The sequence below is a fragment of the Pithys albifrons genome, chromosome 2, assembly GCF_047495875.1.
Source record: "Pithys albifrons albifrons isolate INPA30051 chromosome 2, PitAlb_v1, whole genome shotgun sequence".
Classification (NCBI taxonomy): domain Eukaryota; kingdom Metazoa; phylum Chordata; class Aves; order Passeriformes; family Thamnophilidae; genus Pithys; species Pithys albifrons.
This window is the reverse complement of record NC_092459.1, coordinates 27,993,223-28,013,805: the sequence shown is the minus strand read 5'-3', so window position 1 is coordinate 28,013,805 and position 20,583 is coordinate 27,993,223. Positions and strand designations below refer to the sequence as shown.

The 20,583-nt window shown below is 40.1% G+C and overlaps 1 protein-coding gene across 1 annotated transcript in view; it reads left to right on the top strand.

Moving 5' to 3' along the window:
• Positions 1 to 975: 975 nt before the first annotated feature.
• COL9A1 (collagen type IX alpha 1 chain) overlaps positions 976 to 20,583 on the top strand; it is a 68,052-nt gene continuing 48,444 nt past the window's right edge. Inside the window, exons 1-8 of the mRNA XM_071547830.1 lie at positions 976 to 989; positions 1,338 to 1,411; positions 2,811 to 2,888; positions 3,029 to 3,161; positions 9,651 to 10,047; positions 18,594 to 18,671; positions 19,288 to 19,308; positions 20,355 to 20,429. Coding sequence (XP_071403931.1) covers positions 976 to 989; positions 1,338 to 1,411; positions 2,811 to 2,888; positions 3,029 to 3,161; positions 9,651 to 10,047; positions 18,594 to 18,671; positions 19,288 to 19,308; positions 20,355 to 20,429 — 870 coding nt within the window. The remainder of the gene's footprint in view (positions 990 to 1,337; positions 1,412 to 2,810; positions 2,889 to 3,028; positions 3,162 to 9,650; positions 10,048 to 18,593; positions 18,672 to 19,287; positions 19,309 to 20,354; positions 20,430 to 20,583) is intronic.

Below are 20,583 nucleotides of genomic sequence, written 5' to 3'. Positions count from 1 at the left end.
GAGTCCATTGTGGCAAAGATTATTGCATTTGTTATATCCCACACTTAAAAAAAATTAAACTATTATTAACTAGAATATTAATAATCTAGAGAAGATGAAACCTTAAAAGTGTGATGTGTAAGCACAACCTGGAAAGCACACTTTTCCATACATACATGAATTTTGACTGTAGTAGCTATCAGAACCTTTTGGCTATTTAATTTTTTTTCCTGTCTTTATATGCATAGAAAATTTAGTTCCTTTCTCTCTTTTTACATCTGTGTGAACAAATATCAGTAAATGTCTTTGTGTGTAAGTCTATGGAAAGGGAGTCCTTTATCAGTGATAACAAAAGGAGTCTGCTTAGTAATGCCTACAGCTATTCCTTGGAAAGGTTTGGGTTTAAGCCATGAAAACCCATTTAAATAATCTGTTTTATTCAGAAGGACCAACTGGGACCTTAGCAAAGAGGCTTCTCCCGAGGCTAGGCTACCTGATTAGTAGATCAGTGAGAAATGGAAATGCCTTCTTTATAGGACAGGGATCCCCTTGTTCTCAATGCTCACATCAGGGCCACCAGCTTTTTCAAACCTGCTATGTATTATTTGTTCCTCTGCCTGTCTGAAGAGCAGACTCCAACACTTATAGAATGGCATTGCTGAACTCACATTCTCTTAATCTCCCTACCCTAATGCTGGTGAAAGCAGCAGCTTTTTATTTGTGCTCTTGGCTTCTTTATACTCAACTGGCTCCAGAGATCCGCCCTCAGAGCCCACCAGGACACACTTCTGTGCAGCCTCCACCTCCTTCCCTTGGCAAGATTAAAACCAGCCCAGCAGGCTGCACCTCCCTCTCTGCTGGGTCCGGTGAGGGGCAGGAGGAGCTGTCTGTACCCACTGCTGCACTCCTGTGTGGAACTAATGAGAGGGAGGAGGGGAGTGTGACCTTATACACCATCTATGCACATGAGAGAAGTGAAGAAAGCCAGCAGTGAAGATGAAAAGCCACTGGTAAGAGAACAGGTGGGATTTAGAGACATCTGTAGAAAAGAGATTAGAACAGTTAAAACTGTCCCTGCCAGCTGCTGCCTTTGTTGTTTGGTGTTATGAAAGCATTATATGAAGGAACAACCAATAGAGAGAGCTTTATTGAGACATTTTATTTTAAGGTAAAAATAAAAATTCTCATGTAAAGAAATTGTCTTGTCAAAGAAATTGACAAAGAAATTGTCTTGTCAAATCTGCTGGTAAATCCTTAACTTTTTAATATATTTAATATGCATGGCTTGGTGAAGAAATGTAATAACAGAATCTGTCAGAAACTACAGATTCATACTGGAGTTTTCTTTCTGTTTACAGGAAAATTGCAGCTTTCTTTTACGTGTGTACTTTTCTGTGGTCTTTCATCTCAGCCACCATTCAGCATCAATCAAGTAAGGAGACAGTTAATTCGCATTTCATCTTTCTCTTATTTTGGATGTCAAATGACTTGCTCTGTGTTTATTCAAAATGAAAATCCTCTCTAGGATTCTAGCCATCTCACAAAGGGAGAACTGTCTATGTGTATGTATGGATGGATAGATGGAAGGATGCATATGAAAAAGAGGGGAAGAAGCAAGAGCTAAGTGTGTTATTTTAAACTTGCTATTAGATGTATTTTTAAGGTAAGAATTAAAATCTGGATAGAGGTGATAGATACAGGACACAAACCTCTCCCTGTCTTTCAGTGCTTCTAGTTAGATATTTTTCTGCTATGTGTCAATAAACTGGTTAAACTTTATTTGTTGGGCATAAAATGTAAATGGCTGGATGTCAATCATATGTCCCATCAAATAATATAGAATGAGGTCTTTTCTATAGTGTAACAAGTCAACCTGAATGTTCTCTTTAAGCCTGTGTTTTCAGAAGGAAACCCACATTTAGGGTTGAGCCTTAACAGCACACAAGAGGCTCTCTGTTGGTTAGAAATGCCTCTCCTTCCAACTTCCACTCTTCACTCTTTCCTATCCACATTCTCCTAACATTTTCCATATTGACTTGATATTAGACTTGTACATGACTACTAAACTCTTCAAATAAATGTTTATTTTTAATTCCCCTTCCTTAAATTAGGGGAATCCAGCAGGTCTTATCCTCATTACAAGGCTTTTTGACAAATAATATTGAGTAAAATTGGATTTTTAACTTTAGTTTCCTCAGACAAATTTCTGCTACATTCTTTTTTTGGTAAACAAAGAAGGTCTGTAAGTTCTTCTTGCCCCCACCCTATATTTCTTAAATGATCATTTTCTGATCAAATGTGGTACAGAGAAACGTGGGAACACTTGGAATACTGGAGAGGCTGGAAAAGATGCCAACAGTTTCTCAATAATTTCTTTAGTTGGCATGAGGTTTGTTTGAATTTTCTTGGGACTAGGGAGACTGTTGATTTAGGTAACTGTCCTGGGTTTTTTTAAAAGTTTGCTTAAACCACCAAAAGTTCCAACCCCAAAACTCCTTAGACAGCAGGTCTTCTTATGCTACTGCTACTATTTGTCCACAGGTCTGCAAGAGAAGAATTCTTATAACACTCTCCTTTAAAGGCTTGAGGGAAAAAAAATCAAAAAATTAATCAAGTTACCTTTTTAAATTTGGAGCTCTCTAAAAACAGATGCTTACTTTCTTAGACTTCTCACTTTACTAAGTACATTTAAATTAATATATACTTCTAATTATTATTATTTATAGCTTTATTTAATTCATAGTAATCTTACAGTTGCTTCACTTAATGTTCTAAGGTGATCTGAAGCAATGTGCTGGCACATGGGTACTAAATGCACTTTTTTTTTGCAGGACTACCAGTCATTCTGGGTGCCAGTCACAGAATTGAACACTGCCCGACAATCAGGATTGGCCAAGATGACTTACCAGGCAAGTAGCACCACAACTTTTTTGGGAAAAAGCTGCTGTTCAGAAACTTTATCATGTTATATTCAGCTCTGTGACTGCACAATTCTCTAATTAAATTAAAATGAATGCTACGTTACAGTCATATATATTTTTTCCTTTAGGCTTTGACCTGATTTCTCAGTTCCAAATAGAAAAAGCTGCTTCCCAAGGAATTATCGAGAGAGTAGTGGGTTCCACTCCTTTACAAGTGGCTTATAAATTGGGACCCAATGTAGACTTCAGGATACCAACCAGGTAATGTCTTTATTGTTTGGCTTTAAAGTGTAGATATTTAACAATCTTATTGTTTGAGGGGTAGATCCTCCCACCAGCTAGATCACTTAATTTGAAAAGCTTTTGAAAGAGGAAAGAATAACAGTAGGAGAGGGTGGAAAGTTTTCTCAAAATATTGACACAAAGCGATCTTTCCAAATGTGTAAGGATTGCAGAGATGAGGTAGGATAACAGCTCTGATTCTGTGGTAAGGGGTTTTTATTTGGTTGGGGGGTTTGAGTAATTGGTACATGCATGTTCCTTGCTGTTTTATGGTCACTTAATCTATGAAAGTTGAAAATTATTATTTAGCATGTCACAGTTAAGTGGTGATAGGAGCCAGGATTTAGGCATCTAATTTTGTTTGTGCTTTACAGGCCAGACTTGCTGCTGGTGAAGGAATAGAGAGAGTACAGCAGGGTAGAGATGTCTTTACCAAATTTAGGCAAGTCTGGATTCTGTTCCAGCACCTTATGTAATTAAGAATGCCTGAACTTAGTAATTAACTGGCAAGACCATTAATTGGACTACTGTTTCAGCTAGGAATAACTGGAGTGTAAAGTGTTTCTGTCTTACTCCAGTTACCATTGACAACTTTTGCTTGCTGCAGTCCTCGCTGGCTTCTACCTTTGCGGCCACCAGTTTAAGTTCGTTTAGAGCTTAAGTGGTTGGTTACACTGGACCTATGACTGCTTTTAATCCCAGACACAAATCAAGGCTTCTAATGCATGAATGTGAATTCAAACACAGACAGGGAATGGGATCTTCATTCCACTAAAAGTTGGAGATTCTCAGATTTTCAACTCATGCTTCTTAGCTCAGAAACAAACTGGGGTATCAAAGCAGTCATATTTTAATTTTTGGGCTGTCCCATGGTGTAATGGATAGCACTCTGGACTCTGAATCCCAAGGACCTGAGTTTGAGTCTCAGTGGGGACTGTCCCCTGGCAGTCAATGCCTCCCTGCCATTCCATCCCGTCAGATCTCGGATGCTCAGCAGGGTCAGCCCCGGTTAGTACCAGGTGCTGTAGACAGTCCCAGGGACTTCACTGTCACTGTCCAAGCTCGGCCGTGGCACCTTTTAGGACTTAAACAGTGGGACCAGTTCTGTGCATGCTGTGCCTCACCTAAAAAATCCACTGCACAGGCCGGAAGGGCACACCCACATGGGGAGAGCCCTTCTCAAATCTTCATTCATGAAGTCTGGCCATACATATACATACATTTTCATTTTTAAAAAAGATGAGAGTTATTGCTATAGATGTGTCTAATGAGACATGTATGTGGTACACACAAGTAATTTGTAAGCAAGCCTATATCAGCTCTGCTAATACACTGTGGTATTTGAGCAGCCCCTGACACTGGACTCATTGGCTCAGAGAATGGATTAAAGCTTGATCCTGACTGTGGTCTAGTGTATCAGTCTGCTGCTCCTCTTGTCACTGACCCAGAGCTTCTTGCTCTGCTCCACTGTTATTTACAGTGTGCCCTCTCGGTACGCTCACTCAGAAGAAGTGAACTTGGCATTAAGTAGCTGAGGGTAACAGCACAGGAGAGACACACCTTAGTTGTTTCCAATAATTTTTTTTTGAGAAACAGAACCCTCCACATAATCTTTAATATGTGGTTGCGTTTATTCATATGAATTTGGGATGAGTATAAGCCCGAGAAGCATTATAGGAGTTAGCAAGTTATGCAGAACATGTCGAGAAGGGGTGAGCATCTATGATCTTTAATGGCAGGGCATGGGCATATCACTGATTTGCTCAGACCCAAGCATTGCAGCAGCCCTGAACTGCATTTCCCTCCAGCCGCCCTACTCTGCCCTTTATTCACACCTAGAGGATTTAACGATGTTGTAAATATTTGCTGAGGTACCAGAGGGCAGCAGCTGCACCTCGTGGCGTCTGGGAGGGAAGGCAAAGTAAGGGAAAGGGAGGGCAGGGCAGGGCTGAGCCGTCTGCGCCGCCGCGGAGCTGTCCGTGCCCGCGGTGCTGAAGCCGCGGTATCTGCGCCCGGGCCCTCACAGAGGGGGTCACCCTTCGGTCCCTGCCGCCGGCACTGGGGCTCCTGCTGAGCTAAAACGTGGCGCAGGAGTAAATAGAATGATTTTGGAAAAAATGGCCGGCACGGTTTGCCCGAGCTGGATGGCTGGTATAGCCCAAGTGCTGTGGGATCACTAGGGAGGGACCCCCAACAAGCAGGTTGGCAACTGTAAAATACCTTTTTGAATTAACACATGATGATTATACCAAGGCAGAGAAGCCCATGTTATAGCGACTATGGCATGGGAATGAGAGCTTAATTGGATGGGCATGGCTCTGCTACTGATTCAGTCTTTACGGTACCAATAGCTTGTGCTTTGAACAGCTTAAAGAGCTCCCTTAAAATGCTACTGAATTGTAACTTGGTCCTTTTGCTGCTTAGCATGCTTGCCAAGGGCAAGATGTCTATCACATTATGAACAGAAATTATTGCACACAAGTCTTTACTTAGCTTCTCCCATCATCCAAAGAAATTCCTATTGGCCAGTGCTTCTTCTAGCATAAAAACGAATGAAGAATCAATACAGTGTTCTTTGTGTAATAACTTTGTGTGGAACTGTCATTACTCATACCTGTTGTCTCTGGGCATGGTAAACCCATTATTTTTCAACTTCATCTATGTACATGTTGTAGGCGTCCACCAGTTAGTAAGTACAAAGTTAATAATGGTTATTTGGATAATAATTACGCTTATCTTTAATGGAAAACTTAAAAAAATGTATTAGCACTAAGAAATATGTTCATGATACATTTCTATGTGTGGGAAAAGGATTTGTATTCTTTATATGTTGGAAGAAATCTTAAACCTTCAACTTGTCAAATGCAAGTGTGACATCACCAGGCCCCTACTTGATCACCTATACTGTTAAAACAGAAGACCGTGGTACTGTTTGGGTGCAGACTAATAAGCAGTCTTTAAACAACTCCTGGGCCCAGACTGGTAGCTAGCATAGGTCACAGACGATTCCCAACACAGAGGTTGCATATAGTCATCATATTTTGCAAGTAAGCAGGTTTAAAGCTTTTCATTCCATCTGAACACATCAGAGAACAGTCCTGTGCCTAGTGAACTTATTTGCATGAAGGCAGCTTATGAATCCAGAAATGATACCTCTTTTCCTGCATCCCCATCTCAATAGAAAGCAGGGCAACATAAAAACTGAAGCTGTTTTCTGAACAGTGCTTATATTTGGGGTAGCAGTGTACTGCAGGCAACTTTAACAGTTGACATGAAAAACACAGTATGATAAATTATAAAATCAAAATAGTAATTTTATAAAACTGTATCAGTAAGCTTGGAACATTCAGAGAATTTCATAGCCTGATTTTCTGGCTCCTTTTTTTTCCTTTGGGAAGAACGCTTCTCTGTGAAGCAATGGTCCTCAAATGCATATTCCATTCCTGAAGGTCTGGCTTTACTGCATCCAGCCACCAAAGTTCTTCAGGTGCTTTTCCTTTTACATTTCACGTAAGCTATTCTACATAGATATTGATGATATCACTGAAATGGAAAAGACAAAATGCAGCTAAGAAGCTAATTAGATCATAAGAGAAATAGTTAGCTCAGAACTGGATGTTTCTGAAGAATAAAGATCAGCTGAGAGTCATGAGCTAGAGTGACTTTTGGCTAATGACTTAGGACAGATGCTTTTTGAAGTGCTGAGCTAAGTTTTATTTTTACTGCTTACTCAATGGCTGGCAGGGAGTGCCTGCCAGGTCAGCTGTGATTCCAGGTAGCTTCAGGAGATGCAGATATAAGTGTCTCCAGATTGAGCAGGGGGACCCCCAGCCCTGGGTATATGATACTGCAATATCATGAGGCTGGCCAGAGCGATTCCTACATGGCAACAGTCCCCTGCAGAGTACCTCTCTGATGATGGGTCATGCTTCATTATGTTGAGTCATGCTGCTGATACTGAGTCATTAGTCTAGAGGCAGCAGTTCTTCTGGTTCATTATTTAAAGGTTTTAGAATGTAAATAATTATCCGTATTTTTGCACTGACTTTTTATCTTTAGTGCTCTATATACAATTATTATAATTTAACTTTCTCTTACTGGTGTCAGAAGATCTTACAAAACTTCTCTTCTTTGTATATCCCTTGAAAAAAATTAACATATTTATTTTCTATTTTAATGTTTGAAAAAAGAAGTAGAGCCTATATAATGGCTTAGAAAGTACTATCTCTATAGCTAAATATGGTGTAAGAAATTCATTTGCCAATATGGTGTAAACAATAAAAATATGCTTACTAGGGTTTTTTTTTTGTTGTTTCTTTAGTTGTTGTGGTTTTTTTGACAGTGTAGTTCTATCAGCTGAGGTGGAAAGAAAATGTGTGAGGTAGTTTAACCAGTATTGCCATGACAGCAGAGCTTATCAGTGCAGAGGAAGAATGAAAACCTCTCCACAGAGGATGTGGAATTAGGACTGTTTCTTTTAGCTGTGGAGCTCTGTGCATCAGATCCCTTGGAGTCACTGAACTTAATAGATAAAGTGGAATGTCACACCAAGGCTATTTAAAAATTACCTAACAATACCACCCTCAGTGTGGTAGTAGTAAAATCAGCTCTTCTGAAAGAACAAACAGGGGATTCAGCAACTGAAGAGATAAAAGACTCAGCTGAGCTAAGGTTTCAGCATTAGAAGAGATTGAAATACTTGTTTAAGAGATATTATAGAGGAAGGACACAAAGGTCTGTAAAAGATGTGCTGAACTGGATCAGAAGCTTAGTAAGAGTGAATGTGTGTTTGGAGAGGGACAGGAAATATCTTCCTGGAGCAGAAAAGAATACGCAAGCATGTTGCGTAAGCTAGAAGCCCAACACAAGGATAGAGAACAGCAGTAAACACTGCAGAGTGTTTAGAACAGGGGAAAGGTACAAGGTCCACGCATTGACATTTGCATTTGAGATGACAATATACAACAATTTAGAAAAATCCTGTGTAACAAAACCAGCTTGGACAGACTACTTCATCTGCAGTTAACAGAGACACTATTCAGAGCAAAGAACAGACAGATTAAAAATACTGGCAGGGTACCCCCTCTTCCAGTTTTGTATATCTCCACACCTTGTATAACGAGCTAATTTCCCAGCTAAATATTCCCCTTCCTTATAAACTAGCTTCCAGATGTATGTAAAAGCATGAAGGGAAAAGGAGAAACACCAGCAGTGAGGGCAGTTTGTTCCTGAGGTTGTCCTGTCCTCGCTGAAATCTGCTGAGTCTGTGCTGCTGCCTGCTGGAATAAAGCTGCACTACAGCTTGGAACACTACCTGCAAACAAGGGACATTGCTTCTAGACGTACTCTCTAAATCAGTAGTCATCAAGCATACAGAAAAAGAATTACTGTATTCCATTTCCCCCGTTTTTATACTCTTTGCCTAAATTCCGAGGTTCATTAATGCTGTCTCAATAGCTGCTGAGATGGAATTGATCTGCCACTCAAATAACAACTTTGTTCAAAATGCCTACTTGCCTGAGAAGTTATTCTAATGAATGCTGGGACAAAATAACTCTGCATATCTTCATGCTTAAAAAATTTATTCAAATACAACTTAAATGTGGATAGATGGCAAATAATATATTGATATCAACTTGATATGACACTACAGTTTTATGATCCGTGGAATAAGATCATAAATATTGTATTAGATACTGTATTAGATAGATGTATTAAATATTGTACTAGATTCAGTGATACATTTGAGATTAAAAAAATGACATTATTATTTTGCACTGTGACTCAGCCAGTCCTACCTATGTTTCCAAATCTCACATTATAGGAATTGCAAAAAAATGAGATGCTTTGTATGTGGCAAATCTGTCTCTGCTACTTGAAGACTTGTGGTTGAATGTCACAGGACATAATAAATTTTTAGTGTGGGTTCTCACCATCTGTGTATTTGTCAACGAAAAGTTTGTCAAGTGATTTCTGCTGAAATGATAGCTAATACAGTAAGAAAAGGGTTATTGGCAGGCTGGACAAGAAAATGCATGTGCAAAAAACCATCCATATGCTTTCAAAATCAAATCAGATCTTCACTGACTACCTACCTGGTCAGTTATAAAGCCACCCTGCATTGACTGATTTTATAAGTCTAATAGTGGGAAATAGGATAATTGTAGGGTATAGTTTCTAAATTTGAAATATTAGTCAGTTATTGCTCCATCATTACACTTAGAAGGGTTATCATAAATACTGTGCAGTGTTGAAAGAGCCTGCATTTCTGAATCAGTTCCTTGTACCATTAACAACATTAATGTCTCAAAAAGCCCTATTGTTGGACTCTGCATGCAAAAGAGAGTTGATACAGGCATGGTTGAAATATGGTTTCATCGAGTGATGATTCTTTATTACTCTGTGGTGATATGTGGAGCTTTTCAGAATAAATGCACAACAAATCTACTGTGTTTTGATCCTACACAGTGCTATATATTCCAATGGGTTGCCTGATGAATATTCCTTTCTAACCACTTTTCGGATGACTGGAGCCACACTTCAGAAATACTGGACTATTTGGCAGATTCAGGATTCTTCAGGAAAAGAACAAGTTGGAGTGAATCTTAATGGTCAACTGAAGAGTGTTGAGTTTTCCTATAAAGGAGCAGATGGAAGACTCCATACAGCGTCATTTTTGCATTTGCCTTTCTTATTTGACTCCCAATGGCACAAGCTTATGATAATTGTGGAAGCAAGCAGTGTCACACTTTTTATTGACTGTATTAAAATCGAATCCTTAAACATAAAACCGAAAGGGAAAATCAACATTGATGGCTTTGCTCTGCTTGGAAAACTTAAAAACAATCCTCAAATTTCAGTTCCGGTAAGTTCCAAAATCTTTTATTGCTGTAAAAAATGCTTTACATTGAATATGTTGTTTTTTTTTTTTTGTGGAATGCATCCTCAAATGATTTCTGAAAGCAGAAATGGCAGAAAATAACAGCTTCTTGGCAGGTAAGTCCTAGCTTTGCTTTTTCAATTTTGCTCATATATATTTGCACTGTGTAAGGTAAGAAATTACCCAGATTACAGCTAAGTTTCAAAAGTGAAAATTCTCAGACATCTACACTTCTGTCAATGGATTATGCTCTCCCTGGATGTATCAGTCAGGCATTCATCTGCTTATCTAATGTGTGGAGCTTGATCTAGAGGGATGTTTAAGGACATGGATTTGTCGGCTATACCTCACACGAAGTAAAACTTTCATTGAGCTAGGACTGGGATATCTCTCCTATGCAGGCTCCAACCATCAACCAGAGATAATTAAATGTGTCTCTGGCAGAATAAATATTTTAAATCATTAATGCAAGGGGAGCTCCTGTAAGGGAGGTTGATGGAGGTCTTTTTTGAGCTACTCGGAAGGAAATGTGAGACCCATGTTTAAACTTCAGGGCAAAATCAGAGATTATAATGAGTATCTTATACTTCAGGAGACTGTTGTAATCTTTGTGCTTCCTGATATGACCTTGTTAACAGTTGCTTTTAATATTTAATTAGCTTGAGTTTTTTGAAAAAAACTGACCTGGAGTAGATGGTGAACTCATAAAGAAGGTTTTGGTTTATAAATCTTGTGAGGGATAAGGGTAGCATAATAGACTAGATCCAATCCAAGAAAAGGGCCCAACATAGCTTAGACATAATGCCCACCCATTTCCACAATACCTTCTCCTGGCTGGCTCAGGACATCCCACCTCCACAATATGGTTGCTGTGAATCCCTTTGCTGGATATTTACCTTTCCCTGTGCATTGTAGTAGACACTTAAACTCACTCTAATGGTGGAAGGTTTTGTGCTCTTCAGCAAAGAAAACTCAATATGAAAACCTCAGACATTTTATTATTTGATTATATGATTCAGTTTCTGAGATGAGCAATTATTATAAAACACATACAAAGTGACATATCTGTAATTTCTGACAGGAAGGTATTTGTAGAATAGGCATTTTGCCTTTAAGACATCCATGAAAGTGTTCTTTTCAGCTACTGTTTTCTCAGCTGATCACTTATACTGCACTTTATGCTGAATGATTTGACAAGTTTGTCCTAATGTGTCACTAAATGACCTTTAGGACTTTGGGAAGGCTATTTCTGGATTCACTTTTAGTTTAAAAGGAAATAGTTTCAAAACATAGTTGAAAAAAATACATAAAACATTGCAAAGTTCCATCCATTATCTTGTTTCTTCTCCAAGATTTCTTTTATATCTATACAGTACTCATTTCAAAACAAGTTGTATGGCAAAAAAGAACCAAGTGCTTAATATATTGTAACCATTTTCCACATCCCTGTACTTGAGTTTTGGAACACCTTTGAAACAAGAGTGAAGTGAGCCATAATTTCTAACTATACTTCACACTGTTTGCAAAAAAAAATGTGGACAAAGGAAAATTAGCATTGTGTAAACCTGAAAGGGAAAACACTGCAACAAAAGAAGCATCCCATGACTCCTCACCTCTGTATATACAGCTACTGTACTGCAGTGGATCGAAATCGCTTTTACTTGAAGAATGCTGACAGAAAGCTGCCTCAGGTGTCCAAAAGGAGCTATCTAGTATGTTGCTATAGATGTGGATTAGGAAATAACAATATCTGAAAAGTTATACTAATTCTGCTAAAAATAAAAAGTTAGTCTTTAAAAATATTATTCAAAAGTAATCAGCTGGAGCTGATAATGTGCCAGTTAGGTGCATATGTCTCAGCTTTGGTAGCTGCTCTGTGGGATACTGATGGATGATGAAAACATGACACATACTCTGAATATTACTGGATGAAAAAAAATATATGTCAATAATGTTTTCCTCTTTGGACAGATATTTTGATTAAATGCACAGAAAGCTATAGGTATTAATGTAATAGTACTACAACAGCTGGTACACAGTGCCACGGCAAACCAAGTTAGACACAGAGTCATTCCTTTAAAAATGAGGAAGATTCCTTTTCCCTGTTGAAGTAACAATTAGAAATGGGAGCCTACAAGTGAAGAGAGAGATTAAAGTCACCTTGGCAAGAACTCAGACTTCTTTTGCTTCTTTGCTGGTGCTCTGCCTGACTTTTGGCTATGTTGGAAGAATTCAGAAAAAACGGACGGAAATTTTAAATTTTATCCCCTTTCCTCTCCAGCCCATGTTTTGCAGAGGTTGCTCTTGACAGCAAGGCATACAAATGACAAACACTGATTATCTGAAGCTCTTCAGGCATCTCATGGGGGAAGTGTGTCTAGCATTAGGTTCTGCTTTGTCTATATTTAAGAATGTACACAAATAGGCACTAGTGTGAAGCTATGTAAACTATGTTAACTTTCTTTAAGGATGAAAGAACAAAATGAAATTAAACAAATTTTACAATTCACTACTTATTGCAGAAAATATTTATTTATACCTTTAGCCTGTTTCTGGGAAGATTCAGTCATACATAGTGAATTTTCTGGGAAAAATAAAATATTTACATAGGGTAGGCCTTAAAGTAGCAACGTGATGTGTGTTTTTGACAAAAAGAATAATGAAGTACTGTAACAAATTATGAGGAAAGAAAGACGATAAACATGATGTTATATTCTTAAACTGAGCTTGCATGTCTAAAAATATCCTTTATTTCAGACAGAACTGTGGGTTTGACATAGGACTCACTAGATTGAATTGAAGCCAAAACAGTAGTGGTCCAACCTAATACTACAAAAATGTATATCTGGGAAGATCATATGCTTTGAAATTATGATAAAGGAATTACATAATCTGATGGACAAGTAATTTTAAAATATCTGTTTATATTGTAGAGGTGTCTGGTTTAGCTTGTGCTTTGTTTCTCTTTAAATTGTCTAGATGAATCTGTGTTTAGGCTTATCCTTTAACTTGCTTGACTACAGGCAGTTTAAACATCTCAACAGTCTCAGCTATTTAATATGCTCCAGGCACAATTTCCAGTTTACTTCCAGGCATTTTTAAAGTATATTACTTCCAGTGGTAAAATTTTTAATGGACATAAATTGTGTCTTTTCTGTTATTTTTTTTTTCAGCATTCTGTGAGTTCTCTACTTATCTTGCAGAATAAGTCAAATTCTTATAGGTGCACCATAATACATATAATTTTAAGAGATATTTTTTTTATTGCTGGTTGTTACTATGATTGCCCAGGAGAGTAATAGGTATAGTTCCATTAGAACCTGTATCTTGCCTTTGAGCCTTTGCAAAGATTTATTCCAGGATTTCTGGCATATTTTATGGAGAACAAATTTTTATATAGGTTTACAGATGACTTTTACCCTTTTTTTTTAGATAAAAAGGAAAATAGCTCTTTTTATCTAAAAGTAATTAAAATAAGCCACCATAAACTCTAAGCCATATAAGACATAGCATCGTTTCAAAACTGAAAAGGAACTTACTTTCTAAATCACACTTTTTATAGGAAGGTAAGGGAATTAAGTTCTTACTGCTCAAAGGATAACTGCTGTGAGATGATATAATTGCCTCAGTTTCTGCAAATTCAGAGGCATTACCATGATTTTGTCATAATAGACACTAAACACTTTGCTAGAAGTCATTATTTGATCAACATTTAATGCTGCTAACAAGTTGAGGGCAGTTACATGACTTGTAACATCCAAAGGAAGCTGCTTTTTGATACTTGCTGAACATGGATTAATTTGCACCATAGAACAGATTGTGTTTGTGTACTGTACAAAGTCATGTCTCATTTTTTTTCACCCTGTGAAATCTCACATTCAGAAGGTTGAACCCTTACCACTAGTGGAAAGTCAAATGACACCAGAATTGGCTATACTCTTCAAAGGCTTTGAAAAAAGATGCAAGGAAAATGAAGCTCTAAAACCTATTACAGAGGTGTAGAAAAATGAATGAAAGACATTTAAAATAGCTCTAGAATGAGATGTATTTAAATATATGTCATTTATTCTCAGTCATTAACAAGTGTACAAACAGTTGAGAGCAGGCCTCTCTTAGAAGAAACATAGATATATAATCCTTGACAAAATATTGTAGAAAATTTCCACCTGAAAATTGCTTAGCTAAGTTGTACTTCCCTTAAAGGGATGTCTTTCCCTGAATCATCGCCAAGTCAACAATAGCCCAGAGGAGTACAGAGAGCCAGTTCTCCCATAAGACATCTTCTCTGAGGGTTGCAGTTTTTCTTAAAGCCTATGGTACTGCTAAATACATCCCTATGGCTGATGCTACATGAAAATACCCTATATATTTAGGTCTCATTTACATCTTACTTAACCTTCACCTTTTACATCTACTGCACTAATAGCACAACTGAATGACATAGTTGATACTGAGATGTGCAAAGCTGTGGGCATTTGCAGGCATTTCCATAGAACTTAAGAGGACAAAACAGTGAACACACAGACACAGCTAATCTAAATATATCATGCTGAATGAGAAATTAAGATGAAACAGAAATCCTGGATGAAACCTGGAAAATGTAAGTCAGGAATATTGACCCATGGGTCTTAACCATCTTTTGGGGTTTAACCCCAGATAGCATCTCAGCTTCACAGAGCCGCTTGCTGCCTCAACCCCTTGGGGGGACTGGGGAGAGAATTAGAGAAGTAAAAGGGAGAAAACTTGTGTGTTGAGATAAAGACAGTGTGATAGGTACATCTAAAGCCATACACACAAGCAAAACAAAACAAGGAACACATTCACCACTTCCCATGGGCAGGCAGGTGTTCAGCCATCTCCAGGAAAGCAGGGCTCCATCAAACATGTAACGAAGACTTGGGAAGACAAATGCCATCATTCCAAACTCTCCTTCCTTCCTTCCTTCTTTCCTCAGCTTCAGATGCTGATCATGATGTCATATGGTATGGGATATCCCTTTGGTCAGTTGGAGTCATCTGTCCCAGCTGTGTTCCCTCCTTACTTTTTGTGCACCCCCAACCTCCTCTATGCTGGGGTTGGGCGAGGAGTGGCAAAGGCCTTTACCCTGTGTAAGCACTGCTCAGTGATAATGAAAACAATAGTTATCAACTAGCACAAACCCAAAAGACAGTCCCATACCAGCTCCTGTGAAGAAAACTAACTCTACCCCAGTCCAAACCAGCACAACAGCTATGGCTGTTAAAAGAATACATTTTAATAATGTTGCTTTATGATTACCCCTGAATTATCTGAGGTTCCTTTCTGAAAACATTATGCCTGTACTTAATCCTTAGTAACACTGTGCATTGTTATCAATAGAGCATCCACATGAGACATCTTCAAAATAGTGGCATTCTTTAAATCAGCTTAGCATAATTAATGAGATCATTGGGAAATACTGTCAAGGGAAAAGGTATCTTGACAGCAAGGCTTGAACAAATTTATCCTTTTCTCACCTCTCCTAAATCAATAGGTGGCCAGTCACAACTTTTAGTACCTTGTAAACAGAAGAGTTTTACTTTTCATTTTTAAAAAGTCAGGCAGGTTTCATATAAACTTTTGGTTTATAAAGCCTTAAGACAGGTAGAGTTAACTTTCTTAGTACTTGGTCAAGTGCTGTGTTTTGGATTTAGTGTGAGAATAATGTTGACAACACACTCATGTTTTGATTGTTGCTAAGCAGTGCTTACTCTAAGTCGAGGACTTTAGTGTCTCATGATCTGCCAGTGGGGCAGTGCACAAGAAGCTGGGAGGGATCATATCCAGGAGAACTGACCTAAGCCAGCCAAAGATAAATATCATATCATAGCATATCATGCTCACTATATAAACTGCTGGTAGCTGACCATGAGGACAATCATGCATCAAAGTCTAGTACAACTCAGTAGTTAGTATTTTACCATCTCAAATCTTTCTAGTACAGAAATCAAAAACTACTGAGACAGACACACAGACCAAAAAAGAAAAAAAAAAAGATAAAAAATGGGCAATGATTATCTTTACCAAAAAACCTGCAGCATGTGCTGATACAGATATTGGCTGCTGGTGGTATGTCTTAAGTAATTTTTTCAGTGTTTACAGATTTTGCGTTGTTTTATAAGTTGAAAACACATCTCCAGATTATTGATTTCAGTAAGAAATCAGTAAGAGTTGTTACTGATCAGCTTTTTTGCATAACTGCACCCAAATGCTTCCTTTCAGACCTCTAGTTCCCTCTGCCTGCCCTATGCAGAATGTTCTCTAATGAGGATATTTTAATTGAAATAATATTTCAGTAGTCTGTAAGAATCATGAACCAAAATCAGGCTTATTCAGTGGCATTTGTCTGTCTTCTCCACAAAGCTGTCATTTCTCTTTTTGCCACTTTTCACTCCATTTACTTCCACACTTACAGTTTCTGCAGAATGGGAACTGTTTCCACTGCCCTGTTCATTTGCTCTCATGAATGAGGGAAGCATCCTAAGGAAGGAAGTGTAGAATCACACAATTTCGGATTACATGCAGATTGCATTTGTAGAGGCAAACCATGATAATAGTGTTTTCCAACTACTGAATGGATGATTTATCAATTTTAATTATTCTTTATTATAACTTACATTTAATATTAAACAGTCAAACAAAAAACCTAGAAATTCTGTCACTTAAAACCATGTCTATCTTAAGCAAGAAATAGATTATTAGTTTAATCAGAAATAGTTTATGAACTGCTTTAGAGACTGTTATGGATCTCTTTCCCTCTTCAAATGGGCTTCAAAGGTGAATAATGTAGAGACTCAGAACTCAGAATCCATCTATACACAGAGGTATCATTGGAATCCATTTTTATGCCTTTTTATTAGTCCTTATCCTTAGACTCCAGATACCCTCTTACAGTTACTATTATATAGCCTGTCTTGTAGTATTAAATCAGTATATATTCTGTTCTTTCATATGTATATTATGATGCTCAATTGGCTATTATTAAGAACTGAGAACGGTTTGAAAATGAGAAGTGGATAAAGGAGGGAGAGAATTGACTCACATATGATGGTGTCAGATAACAGGTAAAAGAAACAAGGGTATTGCTTCTGTTGTGCTGTAGTCTCAGCAGTCTGGAAACTGTGATGACTGCCAAGTAAACAGAATAGTACAGATGCGATAAAGAGGATTTCAGGAGTGGCAGCACTGAAGTGATGAAAATGAAAGGCAAAAAAACCCAAAGCAGCAACTTTTAACTTTTGGATATGTGGTGTCTTGCACAGATATTAAAGGACTTCAGACTCAGGGCATTTAATAGCTCTAGTAGTCAGTAAGTAAATAAGTCAATGTAAGGATGGTGTCCAGTCTGCCTTCTGCATCATTTATGGATTGGGACTGAAGAGTGCAATGAGATATCTCACAGAGAGCACAGAAGGCAGCCAGGAAGCACCGAGACATTATGTTGTGAGAGTGATGTGGAGAGTTACTTTACCTCATGGAATAAGAAGAAAGACTTAGAGAGGCAAAGAAATGAGATACTCACTTCTATTTTCTGCTTCTCATAAAAAGTAGAACCCTGGTAGGGAAAAGACTCTGATTTATGTTGTAACAAGAAAAAAAACAACAAAAAACCAAACCAAAAACTTTCTCCCTAACTTCTGAGCCCTCTGTAATGTAAAGAAAGGAATAGAAGCCTTGGAATGTTATCCTCAAACTGAAAAATCTCTGGATAAACCACTCAGTGGTTCATAAGTCAGGCTGATACTATGTGTGATGTGAAGGGAAAAAAACACAAGACTTTAAAACTTAGATACAGTGATTATTCACCACTTAATATGCTTCTGGTGTTAAAATTCCATATGCATTATATACAAATGGTATACTTCTGAAGCTGTATGTTTGAGCGATTCAGTAACTTTCATCAGAGGGCTTGTTTTTTAGTTTATATAGCACATCAAGCAAGTTTCAGTTGCAGCTTCTGAGAAGAGGTTTGCCTTTATGCTGTGTCATCTTCCAGCAGCAAATACAAGTGTTCAAAGAAGATGTGAACTTTTACAGAAGTACCTTACTCAATTGCATCTGTCGCCAGTGTGCATATAAACCTGCTTTTTGAATATCTCACACTTGGAGCCCATTCTCCTTGGGCACAAATATTCACTTAGAGAAAAACTTGGACTCAACGATCCTTGTGTGCCCCTTCCAACTGAGAATATTTTGCGATTCTGTGACCATGCAGTGTGAGAAAAAATGCCAGTGTTTATAAATATGTAAAAACTGACACCCAATGAATCTCTCCTTCTGATATCCCCCGGTTGGTTTATGCCTCCCGTTTAACAGACCTCCAGAGTTACGGGTCGGGGAATGCAGGGCAAAGCACCGCTCCGGACCGAGCTCTCCCGTACACACCTGGAGCTATTGTCATTCAATACCCACCGTTTAAAACTCGCCGTAGTGTGCCAGCATTTCTCCTCTTACACCCTCGGCCAGCGTGACCCACCTGACCGAATTAACATGGTCTTTATCTCCTTTGCCAGTTCGAAATCCAGTGGATGGTGATTCACTGCGACCCCCTGCGGCCCCAGCGCGAAGGCTGCGGCGAGCTGCCGGCCCGGGTGAGCGACCTGTCCTGCCTTGTCCTGCTCTGTCCTGCCCTGTCCTGCCTTGTCCTGCCCTGTCATTCACAGGAGCCTCGCTTTTTGTCATGCTTCCTGGCCGGCGATGCGCTTTTTTGCCATACCTGTCTGGAATTTGGTGCCTTTAGAAATCCAACCCCCCCAGCAGTAGCAGCCGCCTCATTTTAACCCTTCCGTGACTTGCTTCCTCCCCCGGCCCTGCCCCGCTGCCTGGCTGGGACACCCCGCGCGGGGGGACTGTCGCGGCCGCCTCTTCGCAGTTGCCGCCGCACAGGGGAACCCGCGGGGGCGGTGGGGGTCGGTCCCCCACCAACAGCAGCAGGGCAAAGGGTTAAAGCGCTGCTGGCACTCAGTCCTTTCACTTCCCGACGGCCGGCGTTCCTCCAATCGCCGCGACCCTCCCCGGGGCAGCAGCCGGGAGGGACTGCAGCTGGTTCACCTTTCGCCCGCCCCGGCAGCCTCAGGCTGCTCCCACCATCCATGGCCCGAGTTCTGCCGCGCATCCTGCCCCTGGGGCTTTTCTTGCAGGCACTTTGCCTCTGCCTGGCTCAAGTAAGTTTATTCTGACTTTGACTCCTGTTTTCCTCCCTCGCAGATAAGCCAGACGGTAATCGAGGTAAGTAGTGGGAGGGAGGGACGGTGCGCAGGGTTCAGGTGCAGAGGGACTGAAGGCCACTCTGCCACGCCCTGCTGCCGACCCCTCGGGAGGTTTTTGGGTCTCAGTAGCTGTGGCTGACCCAGCAAAGGCGAGCTGACCGCAGGGTGGAGGGTGCCGTGTGCGTGTGCCTACCTGGTGTTACCTGGTGGGCATCAGGCAGGTGCCTGGTGACGTGGCGGGGCTTGAGATCCACATACAGCTACCACTGGATGCAATTTTTTTTCAAGTGCAGAGGAAAAGTGTCTAGTGCTGCGGCGCTGTGAGTAGCAGGGGGCCAAACTCAGGGATCGGGCCAGCCTCCTGCTCACAGAGCCCCGTTGTGGGGCCACGGTCAGAGCTCGCTCCAAGGAGAACAGAGCCCCTCATTATAGGCACCGAGACGCGTGAAAGCCTTTCTCTGGGTTTCCGCAGGTTGGTGGCGCCTGCTACCTCCCCTCGGGAGCCTGGCGCTTTGAGAAAGTGCCTCTGTAGATGCTAATGTAATCCTGAGGAACCAGGGGAAGCCGCTGAGCCACTCAGAGAAGTAGGGAAAGGGTTGCTTTAAATTTTCTTTGCTAGGGTGAACTCTCAAGAAGAATGTTTCTTTTGTGTTGGCTGAATGAGTAATTGGAGAAGCGCAGTGAATTTCGGTGTTTGATTTGCAAAGATCACTTTTATTTCTGCCTCCCTGTCATTGCCATGTGGCATTCAGGTCCTGCTTTGTAGGGAATCGAGCTCCCCTCGCCTTGCCCTGGTCCTGCCAGCACTGTAGGGCACAGGAGGGTGGCTGGGCCCAGGGAGTGGGTTTAACACCTTTCCCATTCCGTTTGCAAGGGGAGTGTTGCCAGTCATTGCAGTGGCAGCCAAATTGGGATATAGGGCCTGTGATATGCAGAGTGAGGATGCAGCTCCTCATCACAGCTGTGACCCCCTGACTAACTTGTAGCTTCTCATTGTGCCGGTGCCCCCGGACTGGCTTGGTGGTTTGCCAGGTTCTAATTGCACCTTTTTTCACTCTTTGTCAGAGAGGTCTTCCTGGTCCACCAGGCCCCCCGGGGCCACCAGGACCACCAGGAGTTCCCGGTATTGATGGCATTGATGTAAGTGTTTCCCATGCCCTGCCTAGGAAATAAGAAATGCCTCGAGGTGTACCTATATTGTCTGTTAACATTTGACCCCAAGGAGCTTGAATTTGGCATTATGTACACATATGAATTGATGGGTCTCATACTCTGTAGTGGGCTGGAGGGGGGG